At 40.8% G+C, this 21107-nt stretch overlaps 2 protein-coding genes across 3 annotated transcripts; both read right to left on the bottom strand.

The window, feature by feature from the left end:
- kdm4ab (lysine (K)-specific demethylase 4A, genome duplicate b) lies at window positions 1-13069 on the bottom strand. Of its 2 annotated transcripts, none has more exons than XM_088429990.1 (23): window positions 12921-13069; window positions 11407-11568; window positions 11091-11266; window positions 10896-11010; window positions 9876-10069; window positions 9741-9790; window positions 9560-9663; window positions 9339-9476; window positions 9014-9237; window positions 8520-8683; window positions 7853-8445; window positions 7279-7374; window positions 6914-7028; window positions 6648-6823; window positions 5660-5867; window positions 5462-5541; window positions 4141-4196; window positions 3333-3441; window positions 2738-2929; window positions 2196-2366; window positions 2001-2120; window positions 1280-1372; window positions 1-1208 (listed from the first exon to the last, which is right to left on the bottom strand). In XM_088429990.1, exons 2-23 carry the CDS (start codon window positions 11545-11547, stop codon window positions 1071-1073), a joined length of 3453 nt encoding a protein of 1150 aa, XP_088286116.1. In that variant the 5' UTR covers window positions 11548-11568; window positions 12921-13069; the 3' UTR covers window positions 1-1070. The 2 variants fall into 2 exon arrangements, with proteins under 2 accessions (XP_088286116.1, XP_088286117.1); XM_088429991.1 differs by having other exon boundaries at window positions 11407-11587; window positions 12921-13067.
- Window positions 13070-13829: 760 nt separating this feature from the next.
- Window positions 13830-21014, bottom strand: abhd8a (abhydrolase domain containing 8a). The gene is made up of 5 exons (XM_088430430.1): window positions 20740-21014; window positions 18011-18801; window positions 17262-17432; window positions 16964-17180; window positions 13830-16690 (listed from the first exon to the last, which is right to left on the bottom strand). The coding sequence occupies exons 2-5, from the start codon at window positions 18790-18792 to the stop codon at window positions 16490-16492; spliced, it is 1371 nt and encodes a 456-aa protein (XP_088286556.1). The 5' UTR covers window positions 18793-18801; window positions 20740-21014; the 3' UTR covers window positions 13830-16489.
- Between the last annotated feature and the right edge of the window lie 93 nt (window positions 21015-21107).

Below are 21107 nucleotides of genomic sequence, written 5' to 3'. Positions count from 1 at the left end.
TACAATAATTATTTTTCCTTTATGTATTTTGATGGAAGACAAATGAGAGCTTTTACATGTTTTCAGTTGTAGGTGGGGAAAAACACACATTAGCCTAGCTTTAGTTCTAATGATGTCATTTTAGGAGAATCACTGAGACAAGTGTCTTTTTTTCTTTCTTATCCCAAACTTTACTGAAACAGTCAAGGGTTTACAAATCCAGACGTAATGGGGCCCGCGCTCGAGACCAAACGGCAAGCAACGGCAAAGCAGTACAGGAATCAGTTGTTCTTTACAGCAGTTGACCGTAATTTGAAAATCATCCTCAGAATGTTGTTCATTTCATTTGGGACTGAACTACTACTCTTACTTCATCTCTAAAGCTAGCGATCACCAGACAGAAAAGAAGAAACGTTTAGTGGCCACGTGTCCTCAAGTGGGAGGAGGTGAGTCCAGAGAAAATGGATCCAAACAAACTAGCCGGAAAGCTGTTAACAGAGTGCCTGAAAACCTGCCATAATTATAATAAATATAAATACATCTGAGGTTTTCTACAGATAGTGAAAAGGACAAAAATAGTTTATTTGCTCAAACTTAAGTCACCCGCATAAATTATTTCTCAAGATAGTCAAAATAATCCAGAAGCTTTAGGGGGGTGGGAATAAGGCTCAAGTACATTTCTTCATTTTTCATAGCGGATTGCAAACAAATTGTAATGAAGCTTTTTGGGACGAGAAATTTGAGTTTCGTTGGGCAAATGTGAAGCTAGACACTCCGAATGTGAGAAAAAAAAAAAAAAAAACAACGAAAAACACTAAATGAGGAAATGGCTTTTGAGCTGCATATAGCTGACGTGGGGGAAAAAAAAAAAAATCTGGCCCCAATGCAACCTTTGGCCTACTTGACCTACCGGCTGATGGCTTCTTCCCCCACCCCCCAAAATAAATTAAGGGTAAAGACATCTACATGAAGAGCATGATATGAAAAAGTGTTATTGAAAGCACATCGAAGTGGTGTAAGTCCCAGCCGTACTTGATAAATATGAAGCCTGGCAGGCCGTGGAGGTGAAAGAAAGTTAGGACAAACCGCCGTCACTCCATGATGGCTCGATAAATGACGGGCTCGATGTAGTCCTCTCTGTAACGAGAGTTGATAACCCGTTGTCGTTTGGAGTTTTGTTTGACGTCCTCCTCCGTGAAGAGCTCAAAGCGCATGTCCGAAGCCACCGACTGCACAAGGGAAAAAAAATAAATAAATTCTGTAGCCAGTTCAAATTGGTACGAGGCAGGAGTGGACTTACCAGTCGTGACTTGACCCGTTTGGGCAAATCTTCATCTAAGGTGTAGACATCTTCACGCTTGACGGAAATTTGCGATTCATCCTCAAATTCCACCTGAAAGAGAGCAGTGATCGTTCTCCTCAAAAACGTACGGTGGCGTCAAATCGTCTTATCCCATTGAAATGAACAGGTATGCCATTAATCTATTCCCAAAACAATGCAATGTGTTGTAATAAGCAAAGTAACACTTTAGAGCAGTGCTTCTCAATTATATTTTGCCCCCCCCACCCACTAGCCACGCCAACTAAAAATAAGATTCCAAAAAATTGTTTAAGTATGCCTAAAAGTATTCTTTTTAACATTAACAAAAGAAAAAAAACACTATAAATTAACTTTCAACAAATGTTTGCATTACTTATAACAGGATTTATTGGGGTTGGTCACAGGTTAGTCTAAAGCTGAAAAAAGTACATCAAAGTGCCTAGGAAAGAAAAAAAAGTAAAAAAATTGTTGCAAAAAAGGACCAAAAAGTTGTTGATTACCTTGGTACTTAATTCATTTGATACCAGCCATTTTTAGACACTTCTTTAGCCAAATATATTTGAAAAAGATAAAAAGTACCTTGAGTTGAATGTAAAGACTCTTAATATTTTTGGATGTGTGTATATATATATTTTTTTTTTATTATGTCTGGGATTGAATGTGTCAGTTAGGCTCTTATTAGATGTAGACTTTGTCCTACCATGTACATCGGGATGGAATGGGACGCCACAAACTTGCCCCCGTACAACAAGCCGTCGGTCCATCGCACTGACACGACAGCACCCTCCGCAGGCGGTCCAAGTCGCACGCAGTCCCGATTCTGCGGGGGAACGAAAGAGGCAAGCGTTAAAAGATTTCGCGACGAGGCTAGGACGCGGGCCCAACGCTCGCCCACCTCAATGTCCTCCGGGAAGAGGTTGTCGCTGTACGAGCCGTCGTCGAACACCACCTCGTAGAAGGTGGCGGTGGTCAGGCCCACCACCTCGCTGTGGTAGTAACGCCCGTTTCTGTATTTGCAGATCACCCTCTGGCCCACCGACAGCTCTCGCATGGAGTCCTTCTTACGCTGTGGACCACAACAACATGTAGGGCTTTGAAAACGGCTAACTGTGTCTGGGCCACTATCAACTTTATTGCACCAAAGCATCCATTTTACATGAGAAAAGAACAAGTAAAAATGTAATAAAAAGGTGTATGCAGTGATTCCGGAGCTATAATTGCATCCAATAAAATAAAATCCACAGTAAAGTAGGGCTGGGAAATCAATCAAAATGATTCCATTCATTTGGTCTTGTCATTTGAATATTTCTTAAATCATGATATCAAGGTTTTGTAAAAGTGGCAGGCTGCTTCACAACTTTACAATTGTGTTGTAAGATGAATGTGAAATTTTTACCATATTTTCTGACCCACATTTTTAATATGGCTGGCAGTTACCTCGGCAATGCTGGTGGATTTGTGGCGGTGACAAGTGATGAAGACAATGAATGGCCAGTCGTCCGGGTGCATGAGGACGCCGGCGGCCTGCGCACAACTGGGGTGGAAGGCCGTGGAGCAACGTCCGTGTGAGCACTGGACGCAGCAGCCCGTCGACTCCCTCTTCATCCGTTTCCTGCAGAAAACGCATTTCTGCCAAAGACAAAAGGGTCGCACCAGGCGACGGGAACAATGTCAAGCAGTGGGGTAAAAGAAAGGAAGTGCAAGGGGAAGGAAAGGAGGAGAAAGGAAACAAGCGAGCGAAAGATTAAAAAAAGGTTTCAAAGGGAGTATGCGAAGAACGTATTGCAGGATATTGAACAGCTTCCTTCCAAAGTGAGACTGACACCATACACACTTTTTTATTATTATATGCTACTATTTACAAGCCTGACTCATGCTCCGTTGATTAAAAAAAGGGGACAATGGACACAAAGTCGTGAATTCTTCCTAGACATCAATAAGCAACTTGACCCATACTTTTTTTTTTGTCTATTTACTGTACTCAAGTGGAAGCTTCCTTGGGAAATCATTTGTGATGTGGGATGGGATTTACCAGTCTGAAGCGAGGGAGTGGGATTGCAGACAGATCGATGGGACGCCGGTCCGTGATGTTGACAAAGCGAGCTTCCAGCACAGTGATGGCACACAGCACATGAACCCACCTGACACACACACACACAAGCGTAACATAGAGTCAAGTCAAACAGGACTATGTCCACGGTACAACGTAACGCCTACATTACTTAAACATGCAGACGAGCAGTTCATTCTCGTGTGTTGCTTTGAGAGGGGAGAAAACAAAAATACATTTTGCAATAGACTGAAAGCTACTCACAATTGTTATCAGTAAGCTTGTACTAACAGCGAAAAAAAAAGGCTAGACTGTAAAAAAACATGAAAAAATGAAAAAAGCCAGCATATTCCTTTTGTCTCAGCAAGATACCAAAATGAACTGCATCAATTGAGTGACTTTAATTTCTTAAATCAACTACTGTACTTTTGGAATGCACTTCAAATTTGTGAGAAAATTCTTTCGCAGATTTTTTTCTAAGTAACTATCACTCCCCATTTTTATTTACAGTGCACCCATTCACCCTCACTTTCTATTTACATGACATAAGGCTATGAACTGTGAGGTGAACGACCTTCAAGAGGCCATTTTGACATTGACTTAACAAAACAAAAATCAAGGCCACTTCCATGTTTACTTAATTGCTTGTGACATGTCTTTTTCGAAAAACCCTTCAAGTGAGAAAAATGTCTTTAACCCAAGCAAATAAGTGTTGCTGCACAGGTGGGCGAAAGTAAAACACGCAGCGTTAGCGAAGCGTCTCATTGATGCGATTGCTGCCGCGACTTACTTGTCATTGTTGGCTCTCTGCAAAGCTCCACCTCTGAGAGAACAAAGACAGCAATCCTGGAGCAAGAAAATTGGCAGGATATGTTAAAAACTGAAATCAAAATCCCACAGATAAGCCCCGATTGAATTATTTACACCTAAAATAAATATTTAAGTAATGACTCACGTGTTCAAAATGAAAATTTATGTAACCAGCATTTATTTAGAAATTTACAGCAATAAAAGGTTATTTTGTCTGTAAATAATATAATAATTACATCAATATTCACGTGCAATTAATACCTTTTAAAAGACATTTTGGTTCTTGCTGTTGACTGAAAATGATAAGCAAATTCTCAAAAGCTTGGGCAACAACCAATCACAGCTCGCTTGTTGGTCATGTGACATTCACAAGCTGAGCTGTGATTGGTTGCCAACTTCAGCACGTGATGTGCCTAAACGAGTTTTTAAAAGTATTGATTGTAAATGAAAAATAATTGAGTCATCAATACGAAAAATAACCTTTTACTGCTAAAAATGGCTGAATAAGTGGCCTATCTCTTAAAACTCCATTGCCACTGCATTGAAAAAGAGTGTACTGCCCACTGGTGGTCAGACTTGTTTGTAAGTGTGCAAGTATTGGGCAAAATTCCCAGATTGTTGCATAAAAATGAAGCAGGAATGCTGATAACAACAGATAAGATACAGCTGAAAAACAAAATGAGGAACAATGTATTCCACCAACAAAAACACACAAAGGAAGGGAACACTCCCAGCGGGACAAAAAAAAAAAAGAAGCACAGCCAAGTTTACTTTTACAGTGACAAAAACAAAAATGATGGAGCACATGCTTGTGTCCCATTGAGAGTACATTGCTGTGATTTTTTTGTGAGCAGCATGTGTTTCTTTAGAGAATGTCCACTTATTTAGCCATTCCATGTAATAAAAGGTGAATGTTTTGGCTTTAATATCATAACTATTATCCATGTAGATTTAAAGACATTTTTGTCACTTGATATCAACAGTAAAATGACATCACAGTTACTGAGGATCCAATAACGACCAATCACGGCTCACCTTTTCGCGTGATGTTTGGCGTGTGACCAGTCTTGAGCACATGTGATGTCATTTTCAGTTCATAGCAAGTGTCAAAAATGTCTTTTGAAAGGATGCGGTTCTACATTATAGTCATCAAAATAACCATGGACAAAATAATACGTTTTACTGTTGCAAATGGCTCAATAAGTGTAGCCTCACTTTAAAACCTTCACATGAGTCCATGCTGTGTTTAAGTGAAGCTTATCAACCTGACAACAACTGGGAATAAAAAATTAATCGCACACCTCAAAGGTAGCATCGGCTTTGCAGCGAGCACACAGCCAGTCATCCTGCTCTGCTTCGTCTCTGGTTACACCGTAGCAACCTGAGCCAGACAGGAACAGGTTTGTTCCGTTACATTCTATTGCTTAGAATGTTTTTTTCCCTCAATGACAGTTGACACGACATAATGAGCAATAAGTCTAAGAAAAAGGAGCACTTACTGGCGTGCACTCGGACGCAGCACTGAGAGCAGCTGACCAGCCGGCTGGTGCCGTCCTCTCTAATGTGAGGGTTGGACAGCTGGCCTTGGCCGCCATCGCTGGCCTTGTTGCTGTGTGTGTTGAAGCACATTTCAGGAATGAGGGGTTTGGACCACTGGCGCCCTTGGCGGTCCACCAGTGTCCCACTGGAACTGTCGCTGGCCTCAGACTGGGAAAAAAAAAAAAAAGTCCAGATCACACCAAGGTGATGTGTTATCAGTATGTGTGTTACTAGTGGGTGCTTCAAACAAGAAAAATTAAAAAAAAATATGAAGATGGATTTCAATATTACTGATATTCAATATTCCTTCAATGCAAAAGTTGGGAATGGGGAGAAACAGAAGGTAATAAAAAAAAGGCAAACGTATCAACCAAAAGTATGCAGTTGATAAGATGATGTCTATAAAAGTAATACATTTTTATTACTCAAACCTATATCATTAAGACGTTTATTTCAGATAAATGCAGCCAAAATCACTCAGTCACAAACTCTCATGAGCAAGTTAAAATATCTAAGTTAGTTGCCTACTGGGAAAAAATGTCTTAACACAAAACAAAACATTATGCCTTGATTTGAGGTATTTATTCTTGGTTGGATTTGATGGGACTTTTTTGTATTGTTTTCATTCCTGTTGTTCTTTAAATGGGATTCAAGTATATGGTATAGTTACAGTAAAAAAAAAAAAATGATGAGGGGAACGATGACATTTCTCTGAAATTTTCACTGTGTAATTTGCATGGCTGTATAATGCTGCCCTCTGTTGGCCAAGGCGCACATAAGAAACAGATTATTATCATTTCCATTTATTTCGATGTGGAAATATGAGTGAAAATTTTAAGTAACAAGGAAAATAAATGAACCAAAATTTACTCAAATGTCTCCCTGATATTCCAGATAAGGTTAGCATACATTGTTTGATAATAGGAGCAATAAGCAAATATAGCTGACCTGATGGTGTGTATAGAAAAGCAGACAAATGGAGCAGTAAGGAGGCTGTTGACCCATCCTCTTATTGTACTCCCACTCCACCTGCGGATCGAAAGGCCGACACTGCCACAGCCGACTTAGTGGCTTTGCCCACTCCTCTTTCTCCTCTCGCTCCACCTCCACATCCTGATACACGTCTACAAGAGTGGGACGGAAGGCAAAAGACTTGAAAAAAGTGATATGAAAAAGTTTCTGATGCCAGTTTTTTGTTTTTTTGTCTGGCTTACCATCGTCACTGTATATCTCTCTGAAGAGAGGGTGGTGGCGGGATAATTTCTTCAGCTCGACTTGTTGCTGCTGCTTTGTGACCACTGATTTGCAGTATGACTGCTCTTCTGTCACCTGTTGGTGACATTATATTTAGCAAGGCAAAACATATTCTTAAAATAAATAAATAAAGTCCACACACATATATATATATATATATATATATATATATATATATATAGCCATTTTCTGTAGCGCTTGTCCTCTGAAGCCTATCCCAGCGTGGAGTAATCGCCGGTCATTGCCACAGTTCAGACCAAGCAGTATCTAGAGCTCTGTACTAGAAAGATAGAGTACCGTATATTTCCAGCTGTCAAGTACTTACATCGTGACTGAGGGCAATCACCCTTGTGTGCGTTGGCTGTTTGACAGGACTGTTGTCTTCCGCGATGCCACTCTCCCAAAGTGGGCATTGGATCACCTGTTGTGTGGAAAAAGATAAATACAATTCGGCGCACTTCTGGCAAATCGTAAACATTTCGGTCGTGCAGCTGTGCCTTGAGATATGAGTGAAGCAAAATATAAGGTCTTTTGTTTCAGCTTGATTTATATATTTTTTACATGCCCGCTAACGCCACTCGCAGTTCAAGTTCGATATCAAACCGCATCTAAAATAAAGAATTGAAAATTCTTGAAGAAAGAATCTAAAATTACAAATTGTGCATGTGGAATAACCACAGCTTTGCATTCAGAAAGTCTGCTTAGCTTAATACCAAAAATGCCACACTCGTCATTTTGTAGAAGACCAAGATTAGTGGATGCAATAAATGTTTCATTCAGAACTAAGAGCTGTTTTAGTTTTTCAGACAAGTCCAGCGGTGGAATTAGTGGTGAAAGGAGTAAAGCAATTTCAGTTTCTGCGCATGCCTTAGTGGTAGAAACTTAACATGAATACAAACCTTTCTTTTGTTTTGGTTGTTGAGTATTTCCATTTCGTTGAGCGAGGTGGGCTGCATAATGCCGGTGGCTTCAGGACTGGCCTTAGCCGCCGCATCCTGAGCATCGACGGCCATCGAAACGCCGGGCGCGCACTCCTCCGGAGAATGCTGCGTTTGTGCCAGCTCCAAAACCCTCAACGAGATTCCAGATTCCGGGCTGGATTCTGCGCTTCCGTCGCTGGACGCCTGAGACGCGGGCGGCGTAGTGCTAGCGAGCTGGAGATAACGAGGCTGATGCTCTCTGGCGTAGCTGTGCACCTGCAGCATGGTGTGAACCTGCGGCTTCTCTCGCACCTGCAGGATGTCTTTTTGAGTGAGAGTCCGATGGAAAAGGAGGCTGGCCACGCCCATTTTACGGGACGGCTGCCCCGTGGCGCTGGTCCACGTTGTGGTGGCTGTGTCTGACAGGTGACCGTTTGGGGAATGCGACGAAAAGGCGGGCGCACGTGTCTTGGTGTAGTGAGGAGTGTGTCCGGAATCGGTGGAGTTTAGGCCCCTGTGGAACGGATCTATCAACGTGAGCTTTGTTGGTGTGACAACCAGCTTCGGCGGGCCTGTCAATAAAATCGGAGTTCATCAGTAGATGGAAAGATCAAATAGCAGTGCGCAAGTAGCCTACTAACCATACCTTTATTACGCTTTCCATCAAGTGGTGTGGGACGTGGCGGCAAAAGATTCAGCCTTGGCCGTTTTGCATACAGCGTCATGTCCTCATCTGCATCTTTCGGAACAACCTCGTCGGGCAGCTGCAGACACACTCGGTGTCTCTTGGTCTCAATTCTTTGCAGTGGACTGAAGACAATAAAACAGGGATGTGCTGAGGAGACTTGAACAGGAATGATGATTCTAATAAAAGCTTAGGTGCCTCGTATAATAATGAATGATAAAAAAATGGGTTAGTCATGACTTCCATCTTCTTATTTCAACTTGTATTTGTTATTACATATGTACAGACTATAATAATCAATCCAGAGTCATTTGTGTACACGCAATGTTCATTTAAATTTTGTGATTATTACAGTCATCATGAACCCTGTGACAAACCGTCGTGCTTAATAAAAAAGAATGAATCAAAAAGCTGCCTGAGTTGAACCGGTTGACTCCATATTACAAGTGACAAACCTCTTTCGCTCCACATCATCCCGGCAGCTATCGACAGAACAACAGCTCGTATCGTAGATGATATTAAAAGAATCGCCCAGGAACTCCTTGGCCTCCGGGGTGGGACGCGAGTGGTCAATGGGCACCACATCTCTACCCGCCAGCCACTGCTCGTAACGATCTGGCTGGTATTTCTTGACAAACACCTCCATGGAGATCTTCACCATGTCCTTGCGGCATGAGCACTGACAGAACACAGAACAGAAAAAAAATACAAATTAAACTATCTACATACAAACTACAAATATAAATACGTATATTTTTGATGTAGGTTTAATCGTCTCACCAAAACCGCTTGCTTGCCGTAATCAATCCATCGCTGCGTGGCAAAGTTGGTGGACTCGGCACAGTTGAAACCATGGTTGAAGCCAGCATGGTACGCGTAGGGGAACGTGACCATGAACTCACCAGCAAATTGGGTCATCTAACAGTGGGGTACAAAACGCCATTCAATACAATGGTCACCATTTACATCTTGGCGAAACAAAAAAAGAGCAAGCGTGACACCTTTTCAAATGGAATGCCATATTTCTTCAATATTGACGGCGATATCAAGGTCATCTTGTGCCTCAAGAAGGCCTCACACGTTTGTGCACTGCCAGAAAAGAAACCTACAGCGAACAGTTGCACAATGTTAGGAAAATCCCTTTCATTTAAACGTGTACAAAATATTCTACTCATGTCATACCTTGAGCCAGGCGCTCAAATCTTCTGCCGTGCTCTGGTGGGACGCAATACCTGCAGACATTCCAATACATCCTGTCACTCAAGATCAATTGTACTTTCAAGAAAGGTCAATTTTCGCAATTTTTTTTTTTCTTACCAGGATTTGGGTTCTCCGAAGTGCAAGTAGTTGATACTGTAGAGGTCCATGTCTTCAGTGTGCCATGCAAATGTGGTCTTCCACATACCAAAATACAAGTAGGGCGTGTTAACACCCTCAATGGTGATGCCGCTATCTGATTCCACCGTGTCCAAAATGGTATTGAGATGACAAATGTTCCACTCTTTGACTTCCTGCAAGAATGCACAATAAGATAAGGCATTATCAAAAACATCCTGGTAGAATCACACCACCTCGTTTGGCAGTACTGTATACATAAACAAACAATTAATGATACAGTAATATGGTGTTGAAAATGCTTCAATGTCAACTAGCGAGCAAGGGGAAAAGAAATGATATTGCTTACAAAAGCTGCAGAGTCTAAGCTGGCAAATGCTGATGGCATCAGAGTCTAACTGAACATTTTTACCACTGTTGGTCTTCCTGGCTGCCAGACCATACATTCATTATTAGGTTACTATCTAAGCCAGGAGATTAGAAAAGGAAATGGCATATTAGGACAGCATTTCCCCCCCCCCATTAACAGTTGCACTAAAGATGAAAGAGTTCTCTTTCATTTGCATTGACTTCAATTCTTTCCTTTAATCTTTTGAGTTGAAATACAACATATTTTTTTAATCTTCAGTAGATGCTACTATACTTTCGTAGGTATCAGTATGGGTGCTGATACTAGGCTTATCATATTATTATATATTAATTGCCTAGGTGTGGCTACTTACAACAGCAGCTGATAGGTATTGGTCGCCATATGATCAGGAACCAGAAATGAGAATCGAAAGTTGACAATTTCTTGTAGTTTTGAGGAAAATTGCTACGTTAGTGTATACAGGTCTGTTTTAAATGCTTTGTTTTTTGGGGGCTATTTTATGTATCAAAAGCACTAGTGGGATCGGTACTTCTTATCGGTGACTGCTGAAGAATTGAGTATAACTCCTGGCAAGTGGTATCAAACAGAACAGAATACTGACTTTTGGAAAACCTCATATAATATCAACTCACAGGATTATATAGGCTGCCGCCAACATCAGCCCCATAAATAGGAGGATTAAAAGTCACATTCTTCCAGTATTTCCGTTCCAGTTCATCAAAATCATCATAGTGAGGGCTACAGAACCTGTGAAAATGGATAAAAGAAACATGAAATCATCAAAAATAATATCCCATTCAAAACAAGGGGAACTTTAAAAGACTTACTTGTCACTGTTGGCAAGCTTGCGAAACTCTTTGACTGACATGGACTTCTTCTGAATGTTGTATTGAGTGAAAAGGCCCGACTGGCCTGTCACTACCTGCTGAATGGGAGCGGGAATCACCAAGTCGTCGATATCATCATATGATTGTCGGGGCTTCCATTCCTTTGGGGGAACCACCTTTAGTGAGGGGAAAAAAATACTATTAAAAATCTTATTAGGCTTAAAGTATTACAATCGCTTGATTAGGCAATCACACACACAAGTTGAAAGAACATAAACAAAAACCATTGTTTAGACTTGAAGACTGAAGCACATACTTTGGCCAGGCCTGCCCTGTGCGCTCCCTGCGACTCCATGTAGGCCACATAACGGCTGAAGTTCTTGAACTCCTCAGCAGTGGGATAAAAAGTCATGATACCCTTGGAGCCATGGTTTGGGGGGGCTGCGTCAGACGCCATGTCCAAAATTGACCACCTCTCCTGCAGAATGTAAAGAGGGCTTTGGTCACATGTGGAAATATGTGAAGAAAAAACACTAGTGAAAATTGAAATTTGATTTTTTGCCTATTTTACATTAGTGGAGACTAATTACAAAATTCGTCCTCGTCAATTTACACAGTGACAAATAGTGACAATCAGAACACTGGATTATAGTAAACCGGTGTCAAGGTTTCCTGCAATTAAAACAGCCTTGTAGGCTCAAATTTCACATTGAAAAAAAATAGTAAATCAACATCCAGTGATCATCATTTTTTTGGCATTTATCATTTTAGTGACATTTTTGTAAGTGGGTTTTTCTCATGTAAAATACAAGATTCAAGAGTTTTATTGTCATATGCATTCCATACATTCCATAATCGAACAAATAATAAAAAGGCAACAAAACAAAACCAAACAAATTAAACAGTAATGAGTGCCTTGGCTCAATTCAAGTTGGCAAACACTTGTAAGTAATGGTGAAAAAGTAAGTAATGATTAGCGCAAGTAAGTCATGCTTCATAAATAAAATTGTAACTAGAATAGAAACACTTCATTGTCAATATACAGTACAGCAGGTATACTGTACAACGAAATTAGAAGGCTCCGATTGGTGCATATCAAATAGTATGAACAATATGGAGTAAAAATAGCAAAACTACGTATTAGTCATTAATTTAAAGAAAATGTCAATGACCGCGTTTGGGCCTCTAAGCAACACCCTGATACTAATCCCTAATTGTATTAGAATATTATTGTTATCATTTTCAGAATGTAGGGCGGCGCTAAGAGTCGGGCCGTCTCTGATTGGTTAGATGAGCGTCTCTTTAATTTGAGCCGACCAGGCAATCGGCTAGCGTTAGCTCAGATGCTACCTCGCCCGTGTTTTCCCCTTACGTATTGCTGAATACCGAGAGCAATAAACAACGTTGACTTTCCATTCTCCTTCATAATATCAAACATCAGCAAATGCTAATCCCGCAATTTATTACTCTGCGAACCGACAACAAAGCAGCGAGATAGTGGACATCCTATACGGGATGCGACTATTCCCAGTAAAACTAATTCATCCTGGTGACATTTCATTCCCACAGAAGCCTCGTCGGACGATTATCTAATTAATCTAAGAACGAATCCTGATTAAAAGTCAAAGTACGGTTGTCCCACGCCCTAAGTGTTTTTTTGACTACTTTTCGATGAATCTTTGTTCACAAATACCTCACGAGCGATCCAGGAATTATACGACACCGAATGCAAGCAAAATTGCTAGCTGTGCTAGCAGCTAGCAGATTATTAGCATGTCGACTTTACGAGCTCCCATTCGGCTCAAAACAAGAGCAAGTTCGCGTACTCACCTTTAACACCCCCGCGGACAAAATTAATCGTCGGGGGTTGATGATTATTATCCGTAATCAGCAATTCACGCGGCGACTCATAGATAAGAGAAAGGCCAGTACGGCAACTGAGAAGGATGGGAGTGCAACACTAACCTCCATTACGTCGGATGCGCGCGCACGCGCAGCAGAGATTGCTTTCTACGTCACGCACCGGGACACGTTCAGCCAATCACAGCACTGAAGCCGGTGAAAAACAGGTCGTTGTTTTTATATTCAGTTTTTAATTTAGATAACTTGTATATATTCATTATAAATAATGTTGTTTACTGCTTGAATTTATGTGAAAAAAGTATTTTATTGCATGAACAATTTCACCTCACGTACTTTATATGCAGCAATGTTTTTTCTATCTATCTATCTATCTATCTATCTATCTATCTATCTATCTATCTATCTATCTATCTATCTATCTATCTATCTATCTATCTATCTATCTATCCATCTATCCATCTATCCATCTATCTATCTATCTATCTATCTATCTATCTATCTATCTATCTATCTATCTATCTATCTATCCATCCATCCATCCATCCATCCATCCATCCATCCATCCATCCAGATAGCTAGATAGCCATATACCTTGGTAAAAAATTATGCTAATAATATCATATCTTTATTTTTCCCTGGGTCCTACCTAGAAACTTCAAACTATCGCCAATGATTCGTTAAAATCTGTGCGTAATTGACACTCAGTGAAATGATTTTCTTTTAAAATAAACCTAGATAATGCCAAAAAGAACTGTGAAAACTTTCAATCTACTCTACATTTTCCATGATACACCTCCCCCTAAAAAAACAAAGAAATAGAAAAATTGGGGAGTAATAATCTGCAGCACTTAAAATACTTTATAACAGAGTCCCCAAGACTGTGAACATCACTTTTATTTCATGCCATAAAAGGCACATTCATACAGTGACTTCGACATGTGGATTGGCTAAATGTTGTTAAATGCATCCACATCCAAGCAGTGCATATCTTACGTTTCCCATAAATAAATGCAAGAATAACATGAACACATTTTGTTAAAAACAAGAAGATATAGCACACGGAATCACTGACAAGAAGTAGGCGCGCTTGCAGCCGAGGAGGAAGTACATGTGCACCCTGTAGTCCATACGCTTTTACTGACCTTTAACAACAAATTTGACACGGAGCACACATCATTACATTGGTACCATTGTTGGATCTTTGCAAAGTCCAGAAAAATGAGAGAATATTTTAAGGTTAATCACAATTACACTTTTGCATATACTGTACTGTATAACTGGCATACACAGAAGGCTCGAGTTTTCTTGCAGAGCAGTTTTGTGAATGCGATTTTCTAATTTTGTTGAGTATTTTTTGCAGGTTTATCCCATGGACCTGAAGCAGCGTTTTTATCGTTAAAAAATAGCATTACATTGTAAACAGTTATTATTATTTTAGTCATTAATGTTCAATGTGTTAATAGCCTTTTATTATGTATGAGTTTTGAAGTCTCTGACTGCATTTGAATGCGCCATATGTCTCGTCCTCTTTTTGTCCTTATGTCAGCAGCAACCGAAGTGGTTGTGTCAAGCTAATCGGAACCTAAAAGGCACCCCGAGGAACAACTTCAAAATAAAAGTCTGATAAGACGATTGCGTTGAAATCCACGTATTATTTGGAGTGTTTATTTTTAAGTTAGCTTATGTAGCTCTTATATAGCTTATGTAGCTCATATGTGTCCCTTTTTTCAAGAGATACGATATTTGTTTTGGTTGAGTTATATTTGATTTGAAGCACTGTACAACCAGTTGGAAAAGCACAATTCCACCTTCGGAGTGGGTAGACATCGGAAAAACTGTGCTTGAACTTGTTCTTTGCTGTCCCACTATGAGACACGTCAACACCCATGAATGAATGTCTTTCTTTCATCCTCGTTACGATTACAAATTATTGGACGTATTGTGGTGCTACCGAATAAATTCAAAATGCCTTGAGAGATGAATTTGATTTGTCACATGACCTTGTTTGTGTCTCAAAACAATTTGTAGTGTCTTTTAACACGTTCTATAAAATTGGCAATATAGATGCCCAAGTTTCATTTTCACTGGATTGCCACATAAGTCAAACATCAGGTTGAACTGGCCTTGCAGTAAATAAATTACCAAAAAAAACGAACAGTATATAATATTTACTTCATAAAAACATAACAGTAATAACTAGTTATTGTAATCATCAATTCTTTTGTTGCTTAATCTGATTTTGATATTAAAAGATATTTGTTTTTAGGATTTGGTTGCTAGTTTGGTCTGTAATCTCCAAAAATGTTGATTATTGTTTTCCAAAGTAAACACAGATGTTTGCAAATCTCTCAAGTTGGGCCACTCTTATCTCAAGGCATCACTGTATTTTTATCGATAGAGGGACACAATCTGATTGATGAAAAAAATATTTTAAACCACCATCTCAATACTTTGCTTTGGATATCATATTATATAAAATACTGAATAATTTGCTAATATCTTTTTATGTACAGCATGTTTTGGATAATAAATAGTCATGCAGCTATGTAGTCACACATAGCATTTTGCTTGCTACTGTCTGGTGGAATCCCTGCAAAAGCCTTTTTCAGGAAAAAAAAAAAAAGAACCTGCATATTTCTTTGTGTTATTCAACATTGCATTGCCAATAAAATTTAGTTCCACATGAAATGTGAAATTGACCAAATTGAGACCTAATTTTCATCCCTACAGAAAAAATAAATGTAAATTGGACCCATTTGTGCAGTATTTTGACTTGTTTTTTTTCTTCCACATCATTCTCATACTATTTTATCCAAAAGATGGCACACTCCCGGTAGTGTGATAACTAAGCGGTCAAGCCATTTTGAACTTTGGCATGTTGGGTGAAATTTCAGCTCCCAGGTTTTCCTTTATCAATACTTTCCCTTTGATGTGAATTGCCTTTGATGTACAGATCAAAGGATTGGACAAAATCATTCTAAATAGGGCAAGAAAACCGGAAGCTTTAGTTGTCAACATCTGGGTGAAATTTCAGCTCCCTATAGTGTCTTCTCTCAATGCTTTGATGTAAAAGCAAAGAGTTTGGCAAAATACCACACATGGGCAACAACTCTGGTAGCTTTAGTCCAAAATAGCGTACAATGTATGAGTTTAAATATACGTGTGGGTCTTTGCATCCTTTGCATAATTTGGATTTGCACGGGACGTACAGACATGTAAGCTTGAGACCATTTTTAGCAGGCAGGAAAGTGATAACATTTGCATGTTGTTTCCGCATCACGCTCGCAACATGTGTGCACAAAATCAGTCGGCAATAAAATGTCCCCATGTCTTTGCATCATGTTGACGTCCATCCATTGTGGCGGCGTTATCTCAACGCCGACAGCGGCGGCCACGCCCCTCCCGGAGGCGCGGCCGGCTATGTAACAGCTCTTAGCCTGAAAGCAGCCTTAAGAACATCTGCGGCAGTCCAGCCACAAAAAAAAATGGCAGCCTGCCTCTTTCCTGGACAACAAACTCCCCAGAATCCATCTAGGTTATTTGTCCATGGACTTGTTGAGTCCGTTCCGGAACGCCAGGCGCTGCTGCTCGCCGTCTGTCTTGCTGCAGTCTTTTTTGGACGTGTCGGGCTCCCATAGGAAGAACTCGTGGAGGAGGGTGTTGACAGTATCAGGGCACTCCATCATCACCATGTGACTTCCTTCCTCGATGACTTTTAGGAAGGCGAATAGGAGGATCTAAATAACAGGAAATGATAAAAGTCATACAAAGAAGCGCAAAAAGCAAACTGAAGTTGACCTGAAAATTACTCCAAATGCTTAAAAATAGCTTACCAGTGGTATGGCACTGAGCACCATTAAAAAACAAAAATAACATTCATGTATTTATTTGTACTGAACATTTGTAATTGACCAAATATTCAATATTTTGATTAAAAATAAAACAGATTGGGTCCAAGGGAGAAAAAAAATAGCGTTGTAATTTTAATATGCTATTGCCTATGCAGATACCTCCGCCATGCGTTGGTCTTCATCCACGGGCACAAATTTGTCACACATGCCGTGGACCAGAAGGATGGGCACGGTGAGCTCGGCGTGGTAAACCTCGTCGCCCTCGGGCCAGTACTGCCCGCTCATCATGGCGCGCAGGACGAACGGAGACACGTTGAAGGCATTGCCCTGCTTCAGTAACTGCTTTTCCTTGGCGCCCTGATGGGCAAATCCAGCTCTGCAATATCAAAAAACGGGAAAATTAAATCCCACTTTGTGCCCAAGTGAACAAAATGGAACATTGGAACGTTGGACTCACTTGAGGAAACTCCAGGCCAAGCACGGGGAAAGGCAGTGGAGCACGCACGACGGCAGTTGGAAGATGGAACACAGGCTGGGCTCCAAGGCTGTGGGACCGCCTCCGTTGATCATCACCACCTTGTGGACCAGATCCGGATATTCATGGGCCAGGAACGTGCAGAACGACACTCTGTGGAATCCAGGGCCGACAAATGCCATGAGCGTCTAATATATACATATATAGAGCACGTGTGTGTATATATAAATATATATGTGTATAGGTGTATTTCATGAATCTACCAGTGTATAGGTAACTGACAGAGTACTTGGCTGGTTTTAAGAGGACTTAGGTCATTTTTATAAAGTATATAAATTAGTTTTAAGATTGACCTTTAAAAATTTCTGTACAATTTATGACTACTGTATTCAGGTAACTTAGGATGTATATATTTCAAGGAGATAAGAGTATTTGGGTAAGGTATTATGGATTACTTGGTTGGTTGGTTACTTGGTTAAGTTTGATGAGAATTGAGGATTTTTATTTTTAATTAGGTCATTTTAGGGGTTTTGTTAATAGAAGAGGCTACTTTTAGTGAGAATTTCAGTAAATTTAAGAGTGCTTAGTCAACCTTGATGAGTATTTGAGTAGTCAAGTCACACGGGATGTGAAGGCGTGGGCCTTCTACGCCGCTGAACGTTGGTCATTACAGTGTTACTTGGGTCGTTTTTCAAGCAGGAATCGGATGAAAACGTTTGCGAGTCGCTCACCCGTAAGAGTGGCCGATTAGAATGTTGCGTTTGCGGGCGTATCTCTTGAAGATGGCGCGCAGATCCTCGGCCAGGGCGTAAAAAGTGTAGGCGGCGGCGATTCGCGGGGCGGCGCTGGCTCCGTGGCCCGCCAAGTCGGGCGCGATGACCTCGTAGCCCAGCCGAGAGAAGAAGTCCAGCTGACTGCCCCAAATGTCCGAGGAGCCCCCGACGCCGTGCACGAAGAAAAGCGCCACGTCCGAGTGGGTCCCCTTGCAGCTGGAGATCAGTCTCTTGGAGTCGATCAGAACCGTGCGTTTGGGCTTCCGCCGGCGCCGGCGGGGAGGCGGGGCGGGCTTCTGCTCGCCGACGGGAGGAACGGGAGGGGGGACGGGGTTAGGGTCGGGGGAAGAGGCCAGTTCTTTGTAGTCGGCCAGCTCCACCTCCACCGTGCTGCACGGCTCCAGGTCGCCGTCCTGACACTGAAGGATCTCCGAGTGCAAAACGTCGCCCAGATTCTCAATCACCAGCTGTCCGTTGCGATACACCGTGATCTTCCTCTTGCAGTGGACGCCGCCGGCGCCGCTCTCGTTTTTGGGCTGCTCGCGAGCGGCGGCCTTCTGCTCCTCGCTCGCCGACGCCTGACGCTCGGGGACGATGTGACGCACTCGCAGGACCCGGCCGGGTTTAACCTCCACGAACTCGAAGCCGTTGGCCGGCTCCGTCGACTCCAGCGGTAAAACTAGACGGGCGGCCTTCCCGGTTAGGCAGCAAAGGATTCCTTCTGTGATTGTGGTCAGCATGCTGACTTCCTGCAGAAACAGAAAACTGTACATCATTTGTCTGAAGTTACCTTTTTTTTTCTAAACCTGGTGCAGTATTTTGACCATTTTCTTCCATGTTACTCTCACAGTTTTTTAGCTAAGGGCTGCGCTTTGACTTGTTGTCACCATCTGGGTGAAATTTCAGATCCCTAGTGTCTTCTTTCAGTGCTTTCCCTTTGATTTGCCTTTTATGTCAAGATCAAAGAATTGACAAAACACCGCACAACGGTTAAACATCTTTTTATCAAATAAAATATTAAAAATTACCCAAATATTCTCAAAATCTACATAATACTCGCCAAATTACCAAATTACCCTTTTAATATTTAACCTGAATCCTCAAATTACTAAAAATAATCTGAAATAATCCCCAAAAGTTCTGAAAATATTTCTAAGATCTGAGAAATCCTCCCTAAAGGTTCCCTTAACATCCTTAAATGAAGTGAAATACTTCCTAAAACTCCGCTAAATATTCTCTAAATCTCTAAATTTCTCTAAATATTCTTAAAATACACAAAACACTCCCCAAAAGTTACCGAAATACTGCAATTCATCCATTTTCTTCTCTCGTTGCTTATATATATATATATATATATATATATATATATATATATATATATATATATATATATATATATATATATATATATATATATATATATATATATATATATATTTTTTTTTAACACATCATTCACTTGTTTGAAAATGTAATATATGAAAGAATAACCACAAAATCTTTCAAATTTGGAGGGTACTGAGATTCAATTCAGGGCTTTGGGCTGGAAACAGTCATGATTTCTTTTGACGAAGTGAAAAAATAAAATGTCTTACTGTGTCTTGTTATGAGCAGACATCCACGTAAGATGTTGTTTTCACGTATTACATAAAAACACTCACTGTGTCCAGGAAACCAGGGGAAGAGTATTTTAGTTACCTGGTAACCAATTGAGTGATGGAAAATTCTAAGAAGCCTCTTATTAAAATTGCCCTCTACCGAAGACACAAAATAGGGTTTGATTTTCATTTCATTTGGAATATTAAGGATTCGACTCAGTCAATTCAAATGAATGCACCTTGTGCTTCAGATGTAAGAAAGCATCAGTGGCAATCTTTAACCTTCACAATAATGTCACAATTTTAGCTAGCTAACTAAATCTAGATTAGATGGATGGATGGATGGATGGATGGATGGATGGATGGATGGATGGATGGATAGATAGATAGATAGATAGATAGATAGATAGATAGATAGATAGATAGATAGATAGATAGATAGATAGATAGATAGATAGATAGATAGATAGATAGATAGATAGATAGATAGATTCTACGTAATTGGACACGAAGCCCTGGTGGCTGAGATGTGTCACTACAGATCAATCAGCTAAAAAATGCAGGCAGCAGACATGAAAATGTGCTTTGAAGGCAGCTACCCCGCTGACCTACTCTCAAGAAATCCCATTCGTCAACCTTGAAAGCAAACAGACTGAACGACGTCTCGTGTGCGCTGCAGAATATTTAGGTTGCCAGCTGGTACACCGCGTGCTGCTCTAATTATTATTTTTTATTATGACTGATACACACGTCGCAGCATGGCGCAGTTTGGCACCAAATGTGCGCACCTTCTTAAAATGCGTTTACTTCGTGCAGTGCCAATAATCTTGCACGGATGGTTAAATGTGCATGACTCAACAACAACAGCCCAATCAAACAACGCAAGCAATTAAGCGAATTTACGTTGTGCACGGTAGCGGTGCATTGTAAAGACTCAAATTCCCCATCACAGACTGCAAGGCCATTTTACTTTCTAAATTATTGATTGATAGCGATTGTTTTTGCGCCACACCATGCGGGTGCATGCACTGTTTATTTACAGCATTTTATAATACAGTAGGTTTACGATATATTTTATTCTGTTCTTACCTTCTACGCAGATTGACCAAGGCGTTTAGAAGTCAAAAAGATAATCGCCGAGGGCATACAAAAGCATATTTGACGCTGCAAAACAGTCCAAACCGCATCCATCAGCATATTATGAAATCACAAAAATTTACGCTAGAACGTGCATGCACAGAAACGTAAATTTTAATTGTGATGAAATGCCCATCACGAAAAAGAGCATGCAAATGTTTTGTTTTTTTCTCTCCCTTCTGTCAGCATCAGTCACTGCGCAGCAAGCCAGATGTAGCACCCAGCCCTGTTGCCCTTTTCTGCGCAGGGCCGGTTTGACTCATGACAGGCAGCAAAATTAGCCAATAGGAGCGAGCCAAGCGCTCTGCTGTGGCCAACGG

This window comes from Hippichthys cyanospilos, chromosome 12 (assembly GCF_059441005.1).
Source record: "Hippichthys cyanospilos isolate Australia breed blue-spotted pipefish chromosome 12, RoL_Hcya_1.0, whole genome shotgun sequence".
Classification (NCBI taxonomy): Eukaryota; Metazoa; Chordata; class Actinopteri; order Syngnathiformes; family Syngnathidae; genus Hippichthys; species Hippichthys cyanospilos.
Note: the sequence above shows the minus strand (reverse complement) of the source record. Positions and strands in the feature narration are given on the sequence as shown.

Bases quoted from the DNA above. Each gene is read 5' to 3' on its own strand.
- kdm4ab (XM_088429990.1), bottom strand. From the start codon at position 11,547: ATGGCGTCTGACGCAGCCCCCCCAAACCATGGCTCCAAGGGTATCATG. The intron at 9,477-9,559 runs GTGTCACGCTTG...CCCCACTGTTAG, and splicing joins ATGGCATTCCATTTGAAAAG to ATGACCCAATTTGCTGGTGA. The intron at 5,542-5,659 runs GTAAGTGCTCCT...TGTCTGGCTCAG, and splicing joins CTGCGTCCGAGTGCACGCCA to GTTGCTACGGTGTAACCAGA.
- abhd8a (XM_088430430.1), bottom strand. From the start codon at position 18,792: ATGCTGACCACAATCACAGAAGGAATCCTTTGCTGCCTAACCGGGAAG. The intron at 17,433-18,010 runs GTGAGCGACTCG...TGGATTCCACAG, and splicing joins CTAATCGGCCACTCTTACGG to AGTGTCGTTCTGCACGTTCC. The intron at 17,181-17,261 runs GTGAGTCCAACG...TTGATATTGCAG, and splicing joins TTGGCCTGGAGTTTCCTCAA to AGCTGGATTTGCCCATCAGG.